This window comes from Callorhinus ursinus, unplaced genomic scaffold, assembly GCF_003265705.2.
Source record: "Callorhinus ursinus isolate GAN/ISIS: 27379988/994484 unplaced genomic scaffold, GSC_fseal_2.0 scaffold12, whole genome shotgun sequence".
Lineage (NCBI taxonomy): Eukaryota > Metazoa > Chordata > Mammalia > Carnivora > Otariidae > Callorhinus > Callorhinus ursinus.
Window position 1 is genome coordinate 72,646,907 of NW_027397074.1, and position 15,708 is coordinate 72,662,614.

General features: G+C 43.3%; 1 protein-coding gene across 2 annotated transcripts in view; it reads left to right on the forward strand.

Annotated features, from left to right (window-relative positions):
• The first annotated feature begins 11,838 nt into the window (after positions 1 to 11,838).
• The window catches only part of LRGUK (leucine rich repeats and guanylate kinase domain containing), a 113,351-nt gene continuing 109,481 nt past the window's right edge, over positions 11,839 to 15,708 (forward strand). For both annotated transcript variants that reach the window (XM_025854848.2, XM_073899217.1), the window contains exon 1: positions 11,839 to 12,134. In XM_025854848.2, the coding sequence (XP_025710633.1) occupies positions 11,847 to 12,134 (288 nt within the window). In that variant the 5' untranslated portion in view covers positions 11,839 to 11,846. The remainder of the gene's footprint in view (positions 12,135 to 15,708) is intronic.

Sequence of the window (15,708 nt, forward strand, 5' to 3'; positions counted from 1 at the left end):
GGGGACTCAGCAGGAAATATTAGGCCCACTTGGTTAGGCTTCCAAAGAGAATTTAATAAAGAGACTATGGGTAGAGTTAAGGAAACCACCAAAGGATGTTGAGATATCAGGGCCTAGCTGAAGCAGGAACTGAAGGATCAAGGGAAGCAAACAATATTCTAATTGAGTCCAGTGAGAACTGAAGCTATGGAAGGGGGCCTCTAGACAGGAACAATAGTCACAGAGGGATGCAGGAGATATAAGGGAAACTCTGACCATTCTCTTGCCTGTCCTCCCATTGGCCAAAATCAATTTCAATTAAAAGAAAAAAGGCAACGGAGCCAGATGATATCATCAGCCGGGGTCAGCCCCTCCAGGGATACGGAGACTAGAAGGGAACAGATGGGGCAGGGAAGAAATGGAGACTAACCAGTGCCTATGCCTTACAGATTATTAAATTAGTACTGGTCATGTGCTTGGGAATACCTGCCCTATAATTAGTCCCATCCTGTACCGTGGTAATACTCTCTGCCTAAAGAGACAATCCTTGTTTCTTTTGATAATTTTAAATGTAAAAAAAGTAGGGTCTTTTCAACAAATAATGTTGAGGAAACTGGATGTCCGTGTGCAAAAGAATGAAGTTGGACCCTGCCTTACACCGTATATAGAAGTTAACTCAAAATGGATCAAAGACCTAGACATAAGAGGTAAAGCTATGAAACTGTCAGAAGAAAACATAGGAGAAAATCTTCCAGACTATGACAGTCATTTCTCAAATGTGGTACCAAAGGCCCAGACAACAAAAGTACAAATAGATAAACTGGACTAGATAAAAATTTAAAACTTCTGTGCATCAAAGAATACAATCAACAGAGTGAAAACACAACCCATGGAATGAGTGAAATATTTGCAGATCATATATCTGATAAAAGATTAGTATCCAGAATAAAGAACTTCTACAACTCAACAACAAAACCCAAGCAACCTGATTTTAAAATGGGCAAAGGACTGATAGATATTTCCCCGAAGAAGATCTACAAATGGCCAATAAACTCTTGGGAAGATGTTCAACATCACTAACCACTAGAGAAATGCAAACCCAGACCACAAGGAGATACAACTTCATACCCATTAGGATGACTGCTATCCAAAAACAAAGCAAAACAAACAAACAAAAACCAGAAAGTAGCAAGTGTTAGCAAGGATGTGGAGAAATTGGAACCCTTATGCACTGTTATTAGGATTGTAAAATGATGCAGTCTCTATGGAAAACAGTATGGCAGTTCATTAAAAATTTAAAAATAGAATTATCATCTGATCCAGTAATGTCACTTCTAGGTATATATGCAAAAGAAATGAAAGCAGGGTCTCCACACATCCATGTTCATAGCAGCATTATTCATAACAGCCAAAAGATGGAAGCAACCCAAGTGTCCACTGACAGATATATGGATAAGCACAATGTGGTATATACATATCATGGAATATTATTCAGACTTAAGAAGAAAATTTTTACACATGCTACAACATGGAAAAACCCTGAGGATGTTATGCTAAATAAAATAAGCTGGTCACCAAAAGACATATATTCTATGATTCTACCTACATAAATTACCTGGACTAGTCAAATTCATAGAGACAGAAGATAGAATGGTGGTTTCCAGGGGCTGGGTGAAGGGCAATGGGGAGTTATTGTTTGATGGGCATAGAGTCAGTTTTGCACAATGAAAAGAATTCTGGGGTTGACTGGTGGTGACGGATGCACAGCAATGTAAATATACTTAATGTCATTGAACTGTATGTACACTTACAAATGGTTATGATGGTGAATTTTATGTGTATTGTGCCACATTTTTTAAAAGCTGTAGTATGAAGAACAACTCAGAACCTAAATGGTCAAAATCAAGTTTCTCCAACAAGATTTTTATGCAAAGGAATTTTGTAAAAGCCATAAATCACTTCCTGAATGAATTCCCAGTCAAGATGGACTCTTCAGTAACTTGATTTGGTCAGGAACAAAAATCAAAATGAGACAGAGTAAGAGCTGCTTGAGGGGACCTCAATAATTAATGAACTTTGAAAAATACCCTAAGCATTATTTATAGATCATGAAAATACTATGCATATTCAGAGCTGTTTGTATCTGCAAGACTCTTTACAAAGCAGATAAATAATTCAAACAGAAATTTGCTCACCTGGGTATCTAAGGACGGTGAGAGGCCAGAGGGCAGGACCCTGTCCTCTTCTGATGGTTATTGATTTTTATTCTCCAGATGTGTACATGGCCACTGTCCTATGACTCTGAAAAGGCCCTGTGACATGACTCCAGATATGACTTCTCTATCATCCTCTTCCCACTTACGAATGTTCCATTTGAAGGCAATAGAACTCTAGATCTACCTCTCGTCTACTTGTATTTCTCATGTAAGTGTGGCTCTTTCCATTTTTTAATCACCACTATTATTACCATTATTCCTATATGCACCCTAGACTTTTTAATACTCTTAGTGGCTTGCATCATCACAGACCTAAGGAATGCAAGAGTGCTCCCCCAGGCAGTGGGGCACAAAATAGAGGATGGTGTTCGGAGTATCCACGAGGCTCCCTTGGCTGGACAGGGCCTCTGGTATACAAATGGGAAAAGGTGTGAGATTTGTTCTTTCCCTTTCACAGATCCCAGAGGACTTTGTTTCTGTCCCTTATTTAGAAACCACTCATAAGTGTTAGTTCCTGTGATGGCTAATTTTATGCATCAACCTGATCCGGCCACAAGGTGCCCAAACATTCGGTCAAACATAATTCTGGGTGCATTTGTGAGATGGTTTCTGAGTGAGATTAACATTTGAATCAGTAGGCTGAGTAAAGCAAACTGCCCTCCCTAATATAGGGGGGGCCTCCTGCAATCAAAATTGAAGACCTTGGGCGCCTGGGTGGCTCAGTCAGTTAAGGGGCTGCCTTCGGCTCAGGTCATGATCCCAGGGTCCTGGGATCGAGTCCCGCGTTGGGCTCCCTGCTCAGTTGGGGGGGGCCTGCTCCTCCCTTTACTCTTCCCACCCCCCCACTCGTGATCTCTCTCTCTCTCTCTCAAAATAAGTAAAATCTTAAAAAAAAAAAACTGAAGACCTGAATAGAACAAAAAGGCCGAGTACGAGGGAACTCTGCTTATCTGACTGTTGAGCTGAGACATCTGTCTTCCTCAGCTCTTGGCCCGGGACTTATGCCATGGGCTCTCTCAGGTCTCCAGCTTGCCAACTTCAGATCTTGGAACTTCTAGCCTCCAAAATCATATATAGATATATTTAAATATATATATTATATTAAATTAAATATATATTTAATTTATTTAAATTTATATATAAATTTAATTAATTTTAATATATATTAAATATAATATATATATTAAATATATATTTTATATATATATATCCTATTGGTTCTGTTTCTTTGGAAAATCCTGACTAATATACTTGCATTGTTGGAAAAATTTGCAGCTTCTTTTTTGGCCTTGATGGCAGCAAAGACTTATTTATGATGGAACCTAATACTGACAATAGCAAAGGCCAATACGAAAATAATCACTTAAGGGGTGCCTGGGTGGCTCAGTCAGTTAAGCGTCTGCCTTCGGCTCCGGTCATGATCTCAGGGTCCTGGGATCGAACCCCGAGTCAGGCTTCCTGCTTAGCGGGGAGCCTGCTTCTCCCTCTCCCTCTGCCTGCCGCTTCCCCTGCTTGTGCTCTCTCTCTCTCTCTCTCTGACAAATAAATAATATCTTTAAAAGAAAAGAAAAATCACTTGAATGAAAGTCGGAAGATAAAGATTCTACCATCAATGTGTCACTAACCAGTGAGGTGAGACTGCAGGCAATCCAGACACTATATGTATAAATTCACTTTTGCTGCCTTTCAGACCATCCCAGATCTTAGTGGCTTAAAACAACCATTTATTTAGCTCATGCTTCTTTAGGTTGACTGAACAGTTCCTCTGATCTGGTTTTTGCTGGGGTTTTGCTCATCTGGTTTTTGCTGGGTTCCCTCAGAAAACTTAGGTCAGTTGGCAGGCCGGCTGCTGTTGGATGAGCTAGGCTGGCTTCACTGACAGGCCTGGTAATGGGAGGCAGCTGGCCAAAGCCCCAGGGAACTAGACCCCATTGCCTCTCATCATCCTGCAGGCTGGTCCTGGCTTCTTCACAGGATGATTACAGTGTTCCCAAGAGCAGCAAAAAAGAATAGCCCAACGCCCAAGCATTTTTGGGTCTCTGCTGTTGTCACATTTGCGACTGTTCTGTGGGCCAAAGCAAGTCTCCGGACCAAGCCCAGACTCAGAGTGGAGAAATAGGCTCCACCTCTTAATGGGGGGGGGTGCTGAAGTCACATTGCAAGGGGTGTGCGTACAGGGACAGAAGAATCCATGGCTGTATTTGCCATCTACCACACTGAAGGCCCTCGTTTTATATTCCTCTGGTTGAACTCTCCCTGTAACCTCGGGAGGTAGGCATTAGGACTGGCTTGGATTAGATCCCAAGTCTAACTCTACAAGAGTCCTGTTAGATCCTTTGAATTCAGGAATTCTGGTTTGTAGCTTTTGATTTCTTTGGCAGCTTCAGGGTCCAGGTAGTCCTTTCTGGGACAGGCATCCTGCTAATTTAATTCCATACACTCATCTGCGCAGAGGTCATTTCACTCAGGAGGAATGAGGCAGCAGCTGCATCGGGTATAATCACCACAAAGCTAAGCTTTTGAGCGGTCCATACATGTTTATGAAGCACTTTTTATAAAGCTTAGGTACAGGGCGCAAGGAAGGGAGGGACCCTCCGTGGAAAAAGGTAACTGAGGAAGTCTGGCCACAAGGTGTAGATGTGAATTGTGTCATGCCTAAACTACACGGTATGTCAGAGACCAACAGAGCCCCCCAAGAATTTTATGGCTCCTGCCTTCTCCACGCGACTGTCAGAATCTCTTACAAGGCCCATCTCTTCTCTTTTTCTTTACTGTCATCCCCTAGATTCTAAGATATTTTGACACGAGGGAATTTCATCTGCTCTTTCACGCACGTCCCTCTTCTTCGAGAAAGTCGGCACCCTCCCTTCTTCCCAACTTCCTGCGAGCAGGTTTTATTTCTAGACCCATTACTTCTCAGAGCCTCTTCCTAAAACATGTCCAGGCCAGCCTCCTTGCCTCGATTTATGCCACTTCCCATTGCTTGACACCCCACTCTCCTCCTCCTGTGTGTCTCCTTCCTTCTTGAAGGCCTCATTCATCTCTTACCTCATCCATGAAGCTTCTGAGCATACCTGTCTGGGGACACAGGTTTGTCTCCACCGGGAACTCCCATGGACTGGCCTGCTTTATCTGCCTGGAGCAGTGAGCCCTCTGGCAGAGTGGTTTGCATCTGCCTCCTGCTCAGTCCCTCCCTGAGGGTCTGAAACACTACCTCCAGGACTTACTCTCTCTTAAGTACTTTTATTTTTTTTATTTTTATTTTTTAAAGATTTTACTTATTCACTTGAGAGAGACAGACAGAGAGAGCATAAGCAAGGGGAGAGGCAGAGGGTGAGGGAGAAGCAGACTCCCTCCTGAGCTGGGAGCCCGACATGGCCCTTGATTCTAGGACCTGAAGATCGTGACCTGAGCTGAAGGCAGACGCTTAACCATCTGAGCCACCCAGGTGCCCCTCTTGTGTACTTTTAATTCCTGTTTAAAATCTCTGTATCCTGCTGCCCAACCATAATGCAAAATTCTTGACTAAAGAGATCAAGAGTTTACCTTTTTTTTTTTTTTAAGATTTTATTTGTCAGAGAGAGAGAGCACAAGCAGGGGGAGTGGCAGGCAGAGGGAGAAACAGACTGCCCGCTGAGCAAGGAGCCTGAGGTGGGACTCAATCCCAGAGTCCTGGGATCGTGACCTGAGCCGAGGGCAGATGCTTAACCAACTGAGCCACCCGGGTGTTCCAAGAGTTTACCTTTTTTGTATCCAGGGCCAGAGACAGACCCCTCTTCTATAGGTTGTGAGATCAGTCAGTGACACTGGTTACCTAGGTGTTTCCTGTGCTTTCCATCGGAACCTGCCTGATTTGCTTTTTCACAGAGCACCACTGTTTCAAACTGGTTCTTAACTCGATGAAGTATATTGCGATTTTTGCAGTGTGTGGCCTATGGTGGGATTTCTTGCCCAGTTCATTCACCTGTCTTCCATTTTATTATTCAGTGCCATTGAGATGCTTTGGTTATTAAGCCTCATGTCCCTCAGACTCTCTTTCCTTTTACTACCTCCTGAGCTGATTTCTTCCTGAATTCCTCTTGGTCTTCTTTGATCTTCTGCATGTCCCTAGTATAATATCCTCAAGTCCTCGTGTCTTCTTCCAAAAGATTTCGTACTGTCCCTTCTGCTTGCCATTTTCACACTTCAATCGTTTTGATCTTAAGTGGCTGTGAGTGCCCTGATGAAACCCACATTGGGCATGTGAAGGTAAGCTGAGCCAGAAATTCTCGGCAATCTTTGTCTCACCCTCTGTTCGGGTTTATTCACGACCTGATGCTTGCAATTCCTTTTCAAACAGTTTCTCATTGGCTTGATTTTTCTGCCTCTGCCTGTGAGCTTTTGAGATTACCTCCTCCTAGACTGCAATTTTTATCTTTGATATCAGCACCAGTATTTGATACACAGCACCTATTAGTGGGGCACCCCCCAAATCCCTTTGATATCTCCTTAGAACACATATATTTTTAAAAGATTTTATTTATTTATTTGAGAGAGAGAGGGAGAAAGAGAAAGAGAGCACGAGTGGGGGTTGGGGGAGGAGCAGAGGGAGAAGCAGGCTTCCACTGAGCAGGGAGCCCGATGCGGGGCTCCATCCCAGGACCCTGGGATCATGACCTGAGCCGAGGGCAGATGCTTAACGACTGAGCCACCCAGGAGTCACTACTTAGAACACATATTATTTGGCTCAGTCAAGTCCTGCCTCGACTTTATCAGGCTCTACCAGCCCGATTAATTACTCCCACCATAGTCTGGATGCAGTTGATTTCTGCAAAGATAACAAATGAAGTTCCCCATTTGTTGTATTGTCTTTCCCCCACCTGTTTGATAATAATTATGAGGCTCAAAGTGTCTGTGTTAACATTTTGAAGGATCCTTCCACATCATAATGTGTCAAGGCCCTAGGTTATGTTCTCATGGCTTCTATATTTTCCCTCGTTAGCCTTTATGGCAATTGAAATTAAACGATTATTTGTATAATTATTTGTTTATGGTCTATAGTCCCACTAGACTATTATTAGATAATGAACTTCCTTATGAAGAATAATCTCTTTTTCATAGAAAGGGATAACAGCAAACAAGGTATGATGTTAATGCATTAAATAATCTCAACTTTAAGGGTCTCCCCTATTTTAGTCAGTTTGCACTGCTATAACAGAATACTGTAAGCTGGGTGATTTATAGACAACAGAAATTTACTTCTCCCGGTTCTGGAGGCTGGAAGTCCAAGATCTTGGTGCCAGGTTCAGGTTCTGGGGAAGAATTCCGGCTTGCAAACTGCCACCTTCCCCTTGTATCCTCACAGGACAGAAAGAGGGAGCTCGCTCTCTGGCCTCTTATAATCCCATTCATGAGAATTCCACCCTTATGACCTAATCACTTCCGAGAGGCCCCGCCTCCTTATACCATCACATTGGGGATTAGATTTCAACATAGGGACTTGGGGGGAGGGGGATAGAAAAATTCAGTCTATAACATCCCTCACAAAGTTTTACTAAAGTGGTTGAATGGGAGTACTGTGTTTTGTTTTGTTTTCTAAGCTTATTTATTTATTTGGGTAATCTCTACACCAGATATGGGGCTTGAACTCACAACCCTGGAGATCAAGAGTTGCATGCTGTTCTACCTAAGCCAGCCAGGTGCCCCATGAAGTAGAGTGTTTTGATTAAGGATGTGGGCTGGGAAACCAAGCTCTCTCCATTTGAGTCCTTGCTTTGCCACTGTGTGATAAAGTAGGTTGAGTGGGTTATAACCTCTCTATGCCTATATTGCTCATCTATAATATGGAGATAATTTTAATTTCTACTTTGGAGGGTCCTTATGGGGATAAAATGAATTAATATGGGTAAATCACTTGTAAGGGTGCCTGGCACATAGTAAGTACCCGTAAACATTAGTAGTGGTTATGTTTTCATTGTTACTCATATCAGTGGTGCCTTCTATGGCCTATGAGTTCTCCCATTTCATGATATTCTGTAAAAATTTAAGTATTCCATAAAAAAACACCACAAGTTCAAGGTGCTGCCATCTCAACATACCTGAGAAACATTGTCCCACCTGTTTTTCCTTGCACAAAATTGGGCCATAGGTACATGAAGGGGATGGAGGCACACATTCCTTGCTTTGCCCAAGGTCCACACTCCTGGGAAGGTAGTCTCCCCAAATACAGGAAATAGAGGGTTGGTCCCTGCCTTTTCTTTTCATTGTCAATTACTTTAGAGTGCTGGCTTCAGATTGGGGGAGACCCCTGTTCCACACAAAAAGTCAGGAGTAAGGATAAATAATATTATAGGGGCCAAGCTACCTCGTTGCTAAAACTGGTAATTAGCACCTTCTTTCAAACTACAGCTCTTCACCCCTCTGACTCTCCCCTCCCAGTAGCCTATTCTGTTTGTCCTCTTAAGAGAGGTGCTCTTCAGCATCACGGTGATACTATTCCACTTTCCCCTTTCCCTCATCTACAATGGAAAGGATCCAGGGCTATCCCAGAAGCCCCTGCTCTGCTGGATTATCATATTCCACTGCCTGCCCACCCTACTCTATTTCCCTGGTCCCAGAATCCTGAGCTCTTCCTGCCTGGCCCCCAACACATACATGCATGCACACACGTACACTAATTTTCAGGATATCATCAAGGCCATGCTCTTTGTGCCTCACAATTACTTCCTGAGAAACCAATTCTTACTTTTGGAGAAGAAAGAGTACTAATGGTTAAGACCAAAAGCTTTGGATCCAGTAAGATTTGAGTTGGACTTTTGGTGTGGACACAAACTGTGTGACTGGGCAATTTTTCTTAGCATTTTGGAGCATCATTCTTCCCCTTAGTAAAATGGGAATATCAATTCCTATTTCAGAGAGCAATTGGAATAATTCACTGAGATATGTAGATGGCACTTAGGGTAAGCCTTGTGCCATCTCCCTGTGCCTAATTGTCTTCTCTACCTGGTAACATAACTTTTATGCAGGTAATGCCTTCTATTTTGATGCCCAGAATCCCAAAGTGTTCTATTCATGATTCCAGCATCAGGAGCATTTTGGTGACCTAGCAAGAACAAAGATTGAACAATGAGAGGTCTAAACTCGTAATTCCTGCCCAGCTGCTAACAAGTCAGGTGATTTGGGGCAAGGTATTGTCTCTGGTGGACCATTAGTTCCTTCTCCTATAAGAGGCAACATTCGACAAGATAAGCTTTTAAGTTCTTTCTAGTTCTGACATGCTATGATTCTATATGAAAGGGTCATTCTCTGTGTTCTCTTATTTCTACTTAAGAACATTAACTGGTACATGTTTTCTCTTCTGAGACCTCTCCGGTACTTTTATCTTGACTCACATTTTCCATCTGCAAAAACGGTAGTTGAAGGCAGACTGTGGAACTGGTCATTCTGGGTTTGGATTTCAGTACCAGCACTTGAATTTGGGCCAGTTATTTAGCTTCTCTGGGCCTCAGTTACCTCATCTGTCAAATGGGTATAGACACGGGGTAAATGTGAAGGTGAAAAGAAAGCATTTAGAAATACATAACTCCAGGGGCACCTGGGTGGGTCTGTCAGTTAAGCGTTGGACTCCTGATTTCAGCTCAGTTCATGAGACTGAGCCTGTGTCTGGCTCCATGCTCAGTGGGAAGTCTGCTTCTCTCCCTTTCCCCCTGCCCCCTGCTCACACACACTCTAATAAATAAATATTTTTTAAAAACGGAAATACATAACTCCAGAGGCTATAGTTTAATGTCCTGTAGGGTATCAATCGTTCTTTTTCCCTTTAACTTAGTGAACTTATTTCAGAATGCCTTTCTTTACGGACTATGAATACCCTGTTACCATCTTACTGGTTCTCTCATTCATGAATAAGTTGAATAAAATCTTTCACAGGTGTTTTATTCCATTTTTATATGAGAATCATGTTAACTTTTTGAAAATTGTTCTTTGACAGGTCCTAACTAACTCTGTCTTAAGACACTGTCCTCAATAGTTTGACATTGGCAAATCTTGCTTTGCTAGGAATGCTGATTAAGTTATTTTAAGAAACCAAAACCACACTGGGTTTTTCCATTTTTAGACTTCCTGCCCCCTTCTTCCCTATGTCAGTTAGCAAGAGCCAGGTCCCGTGGGGGTGACAACGAGGAAAAATCCCTTGGAGGAGTCTCTACCCACTGGAAAAAGAAATAAGCAAGCAGCAAGATGAGCCAAGCGAAAAGACATACTTTCATTGTGGCCTTTACATTTATGGCTAGCGAGATAATGAAGGAAGGTAATTCTGAAAGCTTTATGTCAGTTTTAACGGTCCCTCAAGCACTGAGAAAGATAATAGTCAATGGATGATGTCCATAAGGATTTTTCTTCTTCTCCCCTGACAGCCATTGACAGGATCATTTTGTATTTGCAACTGCTATCACTGAAGCATGGAGAAAAAAAGCCCTGTAAGGCCAGGAGGATGAGAGCGACTTCCCTGCAAGGATCTCTGTTGTCATCATTATGGCAATAATAGTTACTATAATTTTCTTTTTTTTTTTTCTTTTTTTTTTTTTTTAAAGATTTTATTTATTTATTTGAGAGAGAGAATGAGAGATAGAGAGCATGAGAGGGAAGAGGGTCAGAGGGAGAAGCAGACTCCCTGCTGAGCAGGGAGCCCGATGTGGGACTCGATCCCGGGACTCCAGGATCATGACCTGAGCCGAAGGCAGTTGCTTAACCAACTGAGCCACCCAGGCGCCCATTACTATAATTTTCATTCTGCTTTTCCATAGTCTACTTTGTGGAGCTCGAGGCTATGGGATTTGGGTCACATAAAATCACACTAGCATAAAATCATGCTTTGTAATCTTGCAAGAGTATTTTATGAAACTGCACAGAGAACCTGTGCAACAAGATAAAAATAATTATCAATGCAGGCCACTTGACTAATGCAATTATTTACGGGATGCTAATAGCTTTTCGGAGGCTTTCAGATACAGGGTCAATTTGACAATCTTTTTTTTTTTTTTTCCTGTTTGGATTGTTAGACCACTGCCCATTTTTCTCCCCAAGGACATGGCTTATCATTTCAGGGGGGAAATGTAAATTAATTGCAAATCAGCTCTCAGTCCTCGTCTGATAGTTTCTCTTTAGTATCTGCAATTAAATAATAAGGACAGGAGCCTTGCCTTCTATTTCATTTATGCACAACCTGGTCTCCTAACACCGCGCGGTCCGCTTAGGGTAAAGTTTCAGTGTTAGCTTTCCGACAGAGAGCATTAGAGACATCTAATACTTTCAAAGTATCACTCTGCGGCAAAGGCCTCTGTGAATGAAGCAGGTGAATGAAGGAGGCTCACAGGTGATGTTAGGGTGGGATGAAAAATCTCCAAGAGGGACCTCCAGGTGAGGAGAAACGAGCTGGAGACAAAACGGGTGCTAAGAAAAGAAGTGAAAATGAGAAAGACAAGTAAAAAGAAAACCAGCGATTGAACGAACTAAAAGAAAAAACAGCCGGACGAGTCAGACGAAAAGAAAGGAGAGTCAGCGGTGGTTCAGACAGTAAGCCAAGACGCGCGGAGGGGCGGAGGTTACAGCCCAGCATCCCTTGCGGCGCCTCCTTGCCCGGCGTCAGTCTCCTAGGCAACCCCGGTAAACAAGATGGCGACCGCCGGGAGCGATCCCCAGTGGCCGATGTCTTCCTCTCTCCAGAGCAGTCCACGAACTGGAGCCCAGTGGATTCTGCCGCACTCAGAAAAAGAGCGTCAGTCTTGCTGGTCTTCTTTTCCCATGGGGCAGAGACCGAAAGGTACTTTCCATAAAGCCTCCTACCTGCTCCAGCAGCTCATCCACCGCTCTCGGGAGTCGGACGCGGACGGAGAGGAATACGACGACAAGGGCGAAGTGGAATCCGAGGAGTCCTCAGAGTCCGAGATGCTGAATTTGGAGGTGTGCTTTCCCCCCGCCCCCACACCCTCGCTCCCTTCTCCAGCCGTCGGGCCCTGCTACTTCGGCGGCAGCTTCCCCACGCACCCCTCACCAGCCGCTCTCGCCGCCGGGAGCGCCTCTCCCTGACCGCTCCTAGGTTCCTTCTCTTTTCTTCCCGTTTCCTCACCCTTTGCCAGGCATATTTCTGAGTGTCTCCTTTTTTTGTCACTAGCACATTTGGTGTCTTAAGAGTCAAGTTACACAGCGTCCTGATGAAAAAGTTCCCACCTATTTGTATGGGGAGTTACAGCTTTAGCTTTTAAAACTTACGCCTCGACGGTATTCTGAACGGGCAGGGTTCGTCTTTGGCATCCCCTGCACCGCTTTCCGTGGTTGTGAAATACACCAACACTCTCCCCCACTTCCAGTCCCTTCATCCTCCTTCCTCCGCGGGGGGGGGGGGGATTACTGTCCTGAAATAATCTGGTAAGGGGCTAACTCAAAGCCCAAATGACTTGAAAGTCTAATGTATTACTTCTGCCAGGGGCATAGAATGCATTACACAAGCAACACACACACCCCCTTACAGGGTTCAAGCAGCCGGCTCACTGTGGTAGTGTTTTCGGAGGTGGACAATGTTTCTTACCTTCCCATCTGTATTGCCTGAGGTGTGGCTTTGCCTTCACATGACTATAAATTCTCTTTTCTACAGTACCGCTTCTACCAATTCCACTTCTTTCCTGCACTGATCATCATCGTATTCTTTTTACCCCACTGCCTATTTTTTTTTGGTTTGGGGTGGGGGGTGGTTTGGGTCCCTTTCCACCTCTTACCACTTTCTTCCTTTGGCTTCTAATATATTGTTTGCTTTTTTTTTTTTTTTCCAAAACATAAGTTGATTTGCTTCCTTTCAATAAACCGTTGGGTTTTCCTCTTTGTCTTGGCTGCCAGGAAACTCAGAATATTTTTCTTAATTTTAATGGTTTTTCTCTAAGGTTTTCTCTCCCCTTTCCTCTTCCTTCATGGTATAAACTGCTGCAAAATCTTTTCTGAAGTAGATATAATACAGAGAAATAGAATGTTTCCGGTGCCCCCATTCTGTGATATTCTGGCTTCCCTACTCTGCATCTTTGTGCATTTTCCTAGTCCCCTCTTCGCCTTGAGGCCAAATATGTTTTTCTTTGTTATTCCCGTTCTTTCAGTCTTTGAGTTAGCCCTTACCAGATTATTTCAGGAAAGTAATCCCCCCCCCCCAGGAAGGAGGATGAAGGGACTGGAAGTGGGGGAGAGTGTTGGTGTATTTCACAACCACGGAAAACGGTGAGGGGATGCCAAAGACGACCTGTGCCCGTGCAGAATACCGTGGAAGCACAAGTTTTAAAAGCTAAAGCTGTAACTCCCCACAAACTCCTTTCCTCATTTGTCCTGTTTCTTCGTATTCACCTGTCTGTAATTTGCACTTATGTTCCTCTGATTCTACCATTAACCACCTACGTTCTTTTCCCACTTAGGTTCCCTTCTTACGTAACATCCTTTTATCCATTTTCAACGTTTGGCCCATTTTTCCACCCTTCTCTCCCATTTTGACTTTCCTCTTCTACCTCCTGTATGGGCTGGTTGGTTACACATTAGTTTTTCTTAAAGTGGACGATAGAAAATTATTACTTATGTTATTCCTCTTTTGTTGATTTACTTTGCTACCCTTAACAGTGACAAATGCAAAACTGTAGCAGTGTTTTTACAACTTTGAGATGTTTGTATGGTTTCTACCAGCTTCCACCCCAAAGGAATTCACAGATGAATCACCGGTTTACTTTATTATTCTAATTAACGCATGCTCTTGGGCTATGGGCTTCATTAGTACTGGTATTAATCTGTCTTCAGTATGCCATTAACAAACCATAGCGGGGGGTTGACTTGAACTGGTTATCCCTGGCTTGTAGGCTGTGTGTGGAAAAGTTTATTTTTTCTTCCACTTATGTTGTAAATATTAATATTTGTGTTCTTAAATCCTATTTTAGCTTCTTAGAGTATCTAATAAATTTTAATAGGCTGAATAAACTGAAAACTTTTAAAAGGATTTAGACTTGCATGTTCAGAGATTTATTGTCCATCTCCTCGCCTGGCTAAGGTTTATAATGCTATGATGGTCACAGTGGTTATTGAGTGCCTATAGCATAATTAGTCTCAGAAGCCCCTGGTGAACTTAAGGAAGGTAGACCAGCTGTTCAGAATACTGCCTTTGATTAGTTTCAAGATTTTGAGCAAGGTATTTTACATCTGTGTCTCCTCTGTAATCTGGGAATTCTACTAATACCTATCTCATAGGAGAGTTGTGAGAATTAGATGAGAACCTATAAGTAAAACACTTACCATAATATGTTATTTTTACTGATACAAGTAATAATAACACACGTGTTTTTTTTATCTGCTAACTATAGCTCATTAAGTGATTTGGTTAATTTCACTGACTTGAGCAATCAGTCATTGAATGATTGCTATGTAGGAGCCACTCTGACTACATGACATGTGTCTGGTACATGGAAACTACTCTGCCAGTAACTTAATGTGGGTAATGTCTACTCATGGGATAGTTATATCAAATTGGATAAGAAAGTCTGTTAAAGTTCTTGATACAGTGTCTGATATAGAGTAGATTCCTGAAAGTTAGAGGTAATGCCTAATAGCAGTAGTAATGACAGAAGAAGATGAGAACGTCATTGAGGACATAGGTGTCCCCTGCACTTAAGGTCAGATAAGGATGCGAGTAAATCAAAGCTATTGAGCGTCTGAAGCGTTATTCACAGGTGTGTACAGATGACAGCTGGATTGCAGAGATGATGGCCGACTTTGAGGGAAGCAGACCCTTGTTTGGGTGAGGGCGGGGTGTGTGGGCAGGCACATAGCAGCTGTTCCTACTGATGACTTATAGGTGAGAGCAGAGAGAGCAGCTGAGGCGGGGGCCAGATTGTGGAGGGTTTTACGCTGTTTTACAGACCATGGAACTTGGGTCTCTAAGCAGGGGGAGCTGCCCTGGTAGCTGCCGCGACTGGTGTTAGATTAGAGGATGGTTAAGACTGGAGACGGGGAGAGCGATGAGAAAACTCTAGCAATGTCTACGGAGGAGAGGCAAGAGTCCGGATGAAGGAAGTGGAAGTGAGAACGGAAAGCAAGCTAAAGACGAAGACATTTAAAATATTTAAGGTGGGACAGTTACTACGTAAATATTGGAAGTCTAGGATGACTGCTAGGTCTCTGGCGCGGTCTGGGGACATATTAAGGCCATTCACCACAATAGGAAATGGGATAGCAGCTGCACACGAAAGAGCCAGATATATGAATCACATGACTCTGGAAATCAGGGGAGGGGGTCTCAGGGTAGGAGACCCGGGATATCAGCACTGGGGTCTGTGAGATCATCCGGGAAGAGAAGAGGGAAGAACCAAGGGGGTACAGCAGATGAAGAGGAATCAGGGAAGGCAACAGGAAAGGAATGGTAAGCGGAGAAGGAAAAGAAAGAAGGGCTGTGTGAGGGGAAGCCAAGGCAAGGAAGAGTCTCAAGAACGTGGAAATGAGTTGTGCTGCCAGTGGGTTA